Source organism: Pogoniulus pusillus, chromosome 8 (assembly GCF_015220805.1).
Source record: "Pogoniulus pusillus isolate bPogPus1 chromosome 8, bPogPus1.pri, whole genome shotgun sequence".
Lineage (NCBI taxonomy): Eukaryota > Metazoa > Chordata > Aves > Piciformes > Lybiidae > Pogoniulus > Pogoniulus pusillus.
In genome coordinates, this window is record NC_087271.1 from 10,765,447 (window position 1) to 10,774,726 (window position 9,280).

At 51.0% G+C, this 9,280-nt stretch overlaps 1 protein-coding gene across 3 annotated transcripts; it reads left to right on the forward strand.

Moving 5' to 3' along the window:
- The first annotated feature begins 735 nt into the window (after positions 1 to 735).
- On the forward strand, positions 736 to 9,045 carry RGS4 (regulator of G protein signaling 4). 3 transcript variants are annotated; one of them, XM_064147172.1, is made up of 6 exons: positions 736 to 853; positions 966 to 1,182; positions 4,035 to 4,139; positions 5,109 to 5,170; positions 5,875 to 6,041; positions 7,137 to 9,045. In XM_064147172.1, the coding sequence occupies exons 3-6, from the start codon at positions 4,045 to 4,047 to the stop codon at positions 7,386 to 7,388; spliced, it is 576 nt and encodes a 191-aa protein (XP_064003242.1). In that variant the 5' UTR covers positions 736 to 853; positions 966 to 1,182; positions 4,035 to 4,044; the 3' UTR covers positions 7,389 to 9,045. The 3 variants fall into 3 exon arrangements, with proteins under 3 accessions (XP_064003242.1, XP_064003243.1, XP_064003241.1); XM_064147171.1 differs by lacking the exons at positions 736 to 853; positions 966 to 1,182 and adding an exon at positions 1,305 to 1,505; XM_064147173.1 differs by lacking the exons at positions 736 to 853; positions 966 to 1,182; positions 5,875 to 6,041 and adding an exon at positions 1,273 to 1,505 and having other exon boundaries at positions 7,137 to 7,306.
- The last annotated feature ends 235 nt before the right edge of the window (positions 9,046 to 9,280 follow it).

Consider the following 9,280-nt stretch of genomic DNA (forward strand, 5'->3'; position numbering starts at 1 on the left):
GGAAAAGATCACTCTGCAGATCCTGCAAGGTTGTGGGCAAAGTATTTAAAGGTTTCTGAGGAGAGGGAGTGCAGCAGTGGGTAGTGTGGGCAGGCAGCCTGCTGCTGAACTGAAGTTTCTTTATTTCACAGCAGGAGCAAGCCTTGAAGTGCAGCAGACCATATGTGTGTCCGTCTGCCTAGAGCTTTCCTCTCTTTCATAATGATGGTACAGGCTGTGCTGAGCCACAGCTCAATAAATATCATCCAGGTCTCTCCCTCCAGAGAGGCAGTTGCTTTCTGCACCCTCCAAGGGCAGAGGACAAGTGGTGTAGCTGGAGTCATTCTACTCTCCCTTAGGAACCCCAGCAGAGCCAGGCAGTGCAGTCACCCCCAAATATCCCCTCAGCCGGATGCTCCATAGGTTCATCCTTTAGCACAGAATAGCCTTAACACTGCCTTGCTGGGCAGGCATAATTATGCCTGTTGTTTCAATTAATCATCTTCCCATAGGGGCTCAGGGTCTCTGAAGACCTAAGGTCTGCCTTTAGATTAGAGGCAAAATGGAAATGGAGAAGAAAGGTACTGCAGTGATACCTATATATATATATGTCTATATATACATACATCTCAAAGTAAAGTATGTGTGTTCACATATATATATATATATTTATGGTAGCTGTGCTGTCAGCTTCCTGACTTCCTTTTCCCACACATGCACATGGGCTGTTCCCAAATGTGTCTATGCCAGGAGACACACGTTTTATATTGCAGTAGTGATATACTGCTCAGTTTTTCAGCAGGTTTTTCCAGCCTCAGAGAAGACTCATATCCATGTGCCTCTGGAATTAAACAGGACAGTTTCATCTGCCTGGGTAGATCCCTGATAAATTTACATGCTTCTGTCTTTAGCACTCTGGCAGCTGCGTTTTTTTGGGATTATGGGAAACTTTTGTGTTTAAAATTCTTGTCTCTTTTTCTCCCCAGGCTGCCTTAAGTAGAAGGGGAAAAGGAACAGATGAACCAGCAAAGCTCATCTCACTTCCAGAATCGATAATTTTTACTGTCTGTGTGCCCCTCTGAAAATCTCCTCCAGCTTTTATCTGCACTGTTCCTCCTTTTGCAGTAGAGGGAAGCCCCTGAAGCTTTATCCATCCTTTTGAAAGAATCCACCTCTGCAGCCAGACACCAAGCTTCATCTCTGGTAAGGTTTTCAGTTCCACTCTCCTTTGTCTTGGTTTATACGTCACCCTCGTCCTCTTGGGTGGGCAAAAAGGGGACGGGTGCTCGCGCTGTGCTGACTCCTGACTGGGTCACCCAGGGCTGCTGGGCTGTCTGGGCTAGGCTATAAAACAGAGCGAAGGCAGTGCAGCTGGCTCAGAGACCACAGCCAGTCCTGCAGCCGCGGAGCAGCCGCACGCAGCTTCTGCCGCCTCCTGCCTTCTTGTTTTCCCTGGAATACAGACCCGACCTCGGGAGCAAAATGTGCAAGGGACTCGCTGCACTGCCAGCCACTTGCTTAAAAAGGTACTGTTTATTTCTGAGCATCTGCTAATGGTCCTGTTGGTCTGGCCACACGCAACGCATTGCGCTGCGCTCGGCGTCTGAGGCTCGAGTGGCAGCTTCGGCTCTGACCCTTTTCCAGGATTAGGTACAGATGGTTGCTTACAGGATTTTTGTTTCTGTTAGTCAGGAGCAGAATGACAGGCAGGTTTTGTAGTGAGCTGTGGGAACTCGAAACCCATCCTTCCCCTCAGCAAAACAAGCGGCTCCTGGCATTGCTCTGCTTTGATATTCCTCTCGTCTGCTTCTGCCGCAAGCCTTGCACCCCTTTCCTCCGCTGCATTCGTCCTTCCTCTGCTGAATTCCCTCCTCCCTGGGGTTTGGGCTCTTGGGTGTTTGCTCGAGGGGGAAGCAAGACGGATGGAATACCGACAAAATTGAGAGTCAGTCCCAAAACGCGTCGCAAATGTCAGAAAGTGAACCTGGCAGGAGCAGAGAGCCGGCTGGCAGCGGGCAGGGCAGGGAGGAATGCAGGCCGGCCCGGGGCACCGCGGGGCTGGATGCGGCACCAGCCCGAGGGGGCAGCCTGTGTCCCCCGGGGGTGCGCTGCTGGTGAGGGGCCGGGTCAGGCTGTACCCTCGGTGCACAGCGCTGTGGAGCCAGTGTGGGGCTGATCACACTTGCGTGGTGCTGATCACACTTGTGTGGTGCTCACCGAGATGGGCTCAGATGAACCTCTTGCCGTGAGGCAGGCTCCGACTACACCCCAGCGTGTGCGGGACTGGCCAGGCAGCCCTGCGCTGGCAGGGCAGGGTCTGTGCACTCCTAAGGTCCACAGCCCGGTGTGAGGGGAGATCGCTGTGCCCACAAGGAGACATCCTGAAAGGTTGTTACTCTTTTCCAGGTGCTTTGGAGCCTGGAGATGCCCAGCACGGGGGCCTGGGTCCCCGGAATGGCTTACAAACTCCCTGCTCCTCTAGCCCATGCACGCTTGCATGGGCCTCTGCTGGTGCAGACCTGCTTTCTGGCCACTTATGCCTTCAGGAGAGATCCTGAGGCTGCTTCCCAGTGGCTGTGCAATGGGAGAGGCTTGAGAAAACAAACTGAGGCTCAGCCTGCTCCCACTGGGAGAAGAAAGCTCCCTGCTAGCGGTGAATTTGCAAACAGGTGCTGATAAAGTGCTGAAAAAGTATTGACACCCTCACCCCCCAGGCTGCAGGCTGTGTGGGGAAAGAACGCTTTTTAAATGAAGGGGGAAAAGGAAATCTCTTTTAACCACTTTTATCCAGGATTCCCAGTAAAATCCCTCTCTCCCAGAAAGCTGCAGGACTCACTGCAAGCAGCAGTATCTTATTTTCACCTGCTGCCATCCTGCAGACCTGAGCAGTCTCCTTCTGGGGTCAGGCAGCCTGAGTCTGGCAGCATAGAGCACCCCACATCTGCCCAGGCAGGGCCTGGGTGTTGGCCCTGCTCACACACTCCCTGCCCTAGAGAAAATGGGTTTCCTTGCTCTCTTTGCAGTACTGGAGTTGTTAAGGAAACATTTATGATCATAAGCAAGCAGAGAGATAAGATATGGCTAGGACTGTGCCAAGGTGCTATGGCTGTACCAAAGAGCAATGCTGGGAGGCTGAGCAACTGCTGGAGCTCAGCCCTGCGGCACAACCTATTGCTCTTTTCAAGGCTCTGATCTGAGGAGGGAGAGAAGAATTTTCTGCTTATGGTGTTGGCATAAGCCAGGGAACCCCGTGGCAAGCCAGGGCTTGCACCCCTGAGCAAGCAGTGTTGATTTACCCACCCTTTCATTCTTAAACGGGAAGGAAATCCAGGGAGTTGCTGAGGCTCATACCAGCTGCATTATCTAGAAGCTGCTCTCAGGCAGTGACTGTCCTGTGTGCACTGGCAAACAGAACAAAATCTGTTCAAGCATCCTCAGAGCATCCTCTGAACAAGCATCCTCAGAGGAGCTTTCTGTGGAGCAAGGGAGTAGCTTGCAGTCAGTGTGTGCTGGCTGTGGTGAAGCTCATAGCTTAATTTCTTCCTTGCCTTCCCTCTGTGTCACTGGCAGCTGCTTGATGAGGTGGCCTGGCATGGCCCTGCTGTTCCTCTACCCTCTACAAGGGTGGAGAGATGGCAAAGGCTGCAGAAAAGGATTAGTAAGGGTGCAAGAACCAAACACAGGTGGCAGGGCACATCAGCTCAAGGAGAAGTGACACATTTACAGCATGGCACTGCCTTCTGTCACAGTGTTTTGCCTGTAAATAAACAGTAGAAAACCAGCAGCATCTCCCCCTTTACCACCCCTGCCTCTGAGCTGATGACCTTATCAGCAAGAAATTGTTGCTATTGAATGTGAAAAACGATTGCTTTCATTTTGCTGTGTTTGTCTAGTAACAGAAACATGCATCATGTGAGGAAAGTTGGCACTGGAGTCACTAGCCGTGACCTGCAGCTGTGTCATCGAGTAGTGCAGAAGGAGCTTATTGTGGCTGAGGGGGCTGCAGAGGGAGTTGTAATGCAGTCTTCATCTCATGCTTGAATTGTTTCCTTCAGCGCTAAAGACATGAAGCATCGTCTGGGCTTCTTGCTGCAGAAGTCAGACTCCTGTGACTACAGCTCTTCCCAGGGCAAAAAGGAGAAAATACCTTCAAGCCAGAGGTAAGAGCAGGTGCTGCCATGTAGTTAAGGCCAGGCTTGCTGCAACATGTTGCTTACTTCTTCACCAAGCTGAACTTCCTTGGCGTTTCTGCTGCTGTTTCTCAGTACCTCCTAAACTTCTGTGTTTGAATCTAGTGTGTCAACAGGCCTCAGATACTGGCAGTCCCTTTCCCCAGATAAGGCTGAACTAGAGATCCCTTTCTGCTAACACTTCTGTGATTCAATGTGCAAGTGCAGGTGGGGAGATCATGCAGTCCTCTGCATGGGGCAGAGCTGCCTTTACAAGACCCAGTGCAGCTTGACATGTTTCAAAATCAGCATCACTCTCTCTTTGAGTTGTGTTTATGCAGTGGACCACACAGCTTCACTGGCAGAGAAAACAGAGAGAGCAGCTTGTCAGGGTATCGCTGCTGTCACAAAGGCATAAGTAGATGGTGCCCTTTCCAAGGAGGACTCCAAAGGCCAAACTATACTCCTGGAATAGATGAATGCTGGGATGTTCTGGTGTGGTAGGGGGAATGGATGCAACATGCATTTCCACATTCCCTGTGCGTTTCTAGCTCCCAAGTTCCTCTCTTCCATAGAGCTACTGTTCCCCTGACAGGTTAAAGAAATCAGCCCTTTGAAATTCACTGATAGGACCTGTAAGAGTGATCCTAGGTCCATACCCCAGCAAAAGATGCAGCCAGACACAAAATAAACACAAAGTCACCAACAATTTCTCCAGGCAAATACCTTTCCAGCCTTTGGCTGATCATAGGGATTGCAAACTTGATATTCTGTAGATTAGATCTGGGGTCTCCAAGGGCCTCTCCAAAGTAAGCAGACATTACCTTCTTGGTCTCTTGTGTGTACTCTTGGAACAGTCAGGGGAAACAGTTTTCTAATGGTGCTGGGCAAAAATCTGAGTTTGTCCTTTCTTTGCTGCCTTTAAGTCTCTCTTCTGTTTCCTTCTTTATCTCCTTTTAGGGTTAGCCAAGAGGAAGTCAGAAAATGGGCAGAGTCCTTGGAAAACCTGATCCATCATGACAGTAAGTAAAGAGAGCTCTCCTGCTGCCTGTGGAGCGTGTGTGCTGAGAGCAGTCCCTGGATAAGGGCGTGAGATGTTCTCTGAAATCTGTTAGCAGCACAGTAGCTCCTTTGGCCAAACAGGCCTATGGGAGGGAGGAGTGGTGAAAGAGCCCTTTGGTCAGGTTAAAGGGATAATCCCAATGAATGGGGCTTTGACTTACTGCTGAGCTGTCCCTTTTGTGAAGGCAACTCGTTTAGCCCCTGTGCAGGGGAAGGTGGCACACAGTGAGTTAAACAAGAACCAACAAGTGGAGAAACTGTTTGCAGTTGAGAACGTGAGAGATTTTGTCTTCCCATCAGTTTCAGGCTACAGTGATGTCCTTTGTGTTGTTCCCATGGCCTGAGACTCTGTGGTGTGTATTGATTGTCTTCTCGGGGCCTCTTGGGAATGTGTGAGTTGCTTGTGTTCTCCTGGCTGAGACACTGAAGGTCAGAGTGGAAGAGCAGGCAGCTGAAGACTCACATGTGACATCCTCATGGGGCCTGTCTGAGCTCCAGCCTCCCTCAGCTGTGGAGTTGGGAGCCATCCCTGCTGCTAGCCTCAGGGTACCAGCTCTGGGAGGGAGAACCCCCTCTTGTTGGTTGCTAAGTCACTAGGATTCAAAGGTGGACTGCAGGAACCCCCACTCTTACCTGATGTGGCTTTCCTCTGATGGATCTGCAGGGGGACTGGCTGCTTTCCGGGCTTTTCTCAAATCTGAGTACAGTGAGGAAAACATCGAGTTCTGGGTCAGCTGTGAGGACTACAAGAAAACCAAGTCACCAGCCAAACTCAGCCCTAAGGCCAGAAAGATCTATGACGAGTTCATTTCAGTGCAGGCAACAAAAGAGGTATGTTCACAGAACAAAAGTATCATCCTAAGCTCTGAGCCAGGCGAGCGGCGCAGGGAAGTAGCTATGGGTGGCTTCACAGCAGCTCAAGTGTGCTGCTTCGCTGCTAAGTCAGTGAGGAAATGGTGTCACCTCTGCTGCACTTGTATTAAACTTGGACAGACAGAAAGGGGCTTCTCAGGGACTCTCTTGGAGAAGGCTCCAGAAGCCCGTGATTGCCAGGGACCCTGCTGCTGCTGCTGTGCAGTTGTTTGAGTTTCCTGGCTGGCTGCATTGCAGAGAGATCTGTGTCAGTCTGTCCTGGCAGTCTCTGCCAGCAGAGATGCATTGGTGTCCAGCTGCACAGATTCTGGCAAGGCTACGGAGGGTCAAACAGCCAATTCAGACAAATGCCAGCAAGGACAGCTGAAGCACACTTGCTAGAGAGACACTTGGCTATTTCACAGTATCACACAGTATCACAGTATCATCAGGGTTGGAAGAGACCTCACAGATCATCAAGTCCAACCCTTTACCACACAGCTCAAGGCTAGACCATGGCACCAAGTGCCACGTCCAATCCTGCCTTGAACAGCTCCAGGGACGGCAACTCCACCACCTCCCCGGGCAGCCCATTCCAGTGTCCAATGACTCTCTCAGTGAAGAACTTTCTCCTCACCTCCAGCCTAAATTTCCCCTGGTGCAGCCTGAGGCTGTGTCCTCTCGTTCTGGTGCTGGCCACCTGAGAGAAGAGAGCAACTTCCCCCTGGCCACAACCACCCCTCAGGTAGTTGTAGACAGCAATAAGGTCTCCCCTGAGCCTCCTCTTCTCCAGGCTAAACAATCCCAGCTCCCTCAGCCTCTCCTCGTAGGGCTGTGCTCAAGGCCTCTCCCCAGCCTCGTCGCCCTTCTCTGGACACGCTCAAGCATCTCAATGTCCCTCCTAAACTGGGGGGCCCAGAACTGAACACAGTACTCAAGGTGTGGTCTAACCAGTGCAGAGTAGAGGGGCAGAATGACCTCCCTGCTCCTGCTGACCACACCATTCCTGATTTCCTTACCTATGCCAGCAGCTTCTGGGACAGATTCTACTTGCACTGTCCCTCTGTCCCACAGGTGAACTTGGATTCGTGCACACGGGAGAAGACAAGCCACAACATGCTAGAGCCTACACTGTCCTGCTTTGACGAGGCCCAGAGGAAAATATTCACCCTCATGGAGAAGGATTCCTACCGCCGTTTTCTCAAGTCCCCCTACTACCTGGACTTGCTCAGCCCACCTAGTGCCAGCTGCGGGCCCGAAACCTGCAAAAGGAGCCACGCTCACACCTTAGACTGCAACTCTAACATCATCTCTCAGTGCGCCTGAACCTGCAGCAAGGCAGGAGCAGGCTGGGCTCCCGCAGAAACACACGGCAGCAAAAGCATTCATCGGCATGAAGCAACAGAGCTGTCTCCAGTAGATGTCTAATGTCCCAGTTGTATTCCATGTCATGCAACAGCCAGCATCTGTAACCCAAGCCAGGCTCAGTTTGTGTAGCAAACCCTCCTCTGAGTCCATCAGTGTAGGAGCCCTGGGGTCTGTCTGACATGAAAGCTGGGTGCAGTCGTTGCATGCCCGCCGTGTTACCGGCGAGCCCTGCAAGCCCAGGAGGGCAGCAGGGAGAACATGCTCAGACCCAGCACTACCCAACAAGGGACCAGAGTTGCAGCATTGCAGTGTGACAACTAACAAGGAGCAGGTGAAAGAGGAAGCCAAGGGAGGTGTCGGGGACTGTGATCTCCCCTTTTTAACTGGGTAAAGCTTTGATGGAAAGGACTTGCTCTGGTCCTTAGCTGTTCGTACAGCTCCCAAATGTCTCAGCTTGCAATAGTATTTGCTCACAACTCAGGCTGTGCTGCATCACAGTAACCAGACAGGAAGAATTCCTACCCTTTCATGAAGTGAGAATAAAACTCTTCAGGCAAAGAGCCTCCCTCGATCATCACAGCCACAATGGCAGGGAAGATGTTCCCTCTGGCCACTTCTCCCTCCACAGCATCTAGTTTATGCTGGCTAAGGATCTTTCCTAGAGCTGTAGAGAGCTATTCTTCTTTTGGGGGGAGGTTTATTGTTTCATATATTATTAATTGTGTCCTTCGTGCTCCCAGGTCAAATGCTGTAGCTGAGTAGACCAGAGTCATGTTCCTTCTCTCCCAGACTGGCAGGTGTGTATTACTGACTCTGGGAGTGCCATCTGAATTCAGGTTTGCCTGCTCTGGCTTGTACACAGCACTTCATGAGGGAATAGGACAGCAACAGCTGGGGAGGGAAGACACTCCCTGTAAGTGCTTGAAAGTGTCTTCTTCTGTTTCTGATGTTATTTGCATTTATAATTCAGTAGTAGCATGACTCACTTTTTCCCTGGAGATGGCAGGAGAAATGTGTCAGTCTACTGCTCCTAGGCTTAGCCAGAAGGCAGATTACTTAATCACTGCAGTTAGACATAGCCTTTACTGGGGAGTTTGAGGCTGACACTGACCTGCAGCTGGAGGCACAAGGAATACGTGCAAGGGCTTGCAGAACTGGGTATCTCTAGGTGGCAGCTGGGACTGCTTGCTCCGAGCTGTCCAGTGGCCATTGGTGACACTATCCCCAACCCTTGGTCTCTCCTTAGTTGGATATTGCTGCTCTGAGAACTGTCCTCGCTCTGCATCCCAGCCCAGCCAACAGGCCTCACATCGGGGTTCTGCCACGGCAGGAGGAGGCTGTAGTTCTCCAGTAGGCACGCCCAGGCCCACAGAGAAACCTCTCTTTTGACATTTGCTTTCTTTGGTATTTATTCGATGGTTCTGACACACACTGCCCTGCATGTTCAGCTAAGAGACAGAGAGGCTTGCTAAAGCTCTGAGCATAGCCAAGCATGTGGCTATGGGGTCCCATCCCCCACCCCTGATCCTGGGAACTCTTGATAACTATTGCAAAAACACCCTGTGCTGATATTTAAATAATGATGAATACATTCTAAATAAAAACATTTACATGAGCCCCTTCTAAAACGCCAGTGTGTGTAAGCCAAAGCATATGCATGGAGGTGCAGTTCAGTGGCCAAGGTTACTCTAAACAAAAAGAGTCATTTTACAAATGGTTTCACTCAGGTTGTTTTGAATGGTGGCAAGACAAACTGGCCACTATGTCACAGTATCACAGGATCACAGTATCACCAAGGTTGGAAGAGACCTCACAGATCATCGAGTCCAACCCTTTACCACACAGCTCAA

Coding starts and splice junctions, on each gene's coding strand:
- RGS4 (XM_064147171.1), top strand. CDS start 1,462: ATGTGCAAGGGACTCGCTGCACTGCCAGCCACTTGCTTAAAAAG. Junction 4,140..5,108: donor AAAATACCTTCAAGCCAGAG/GTAAGAGCAGGT, acceptor ATCTCCTTTTAG/GGTTAGCCAAGAGGAAGTCA. Junction 5,171..5,874: donor AAACCTGATCCATCATGACA/GTAAGTAAAGAG, acceptor ATGGATCTGCAG/GGGGACTGGCTGCTTTCCGG.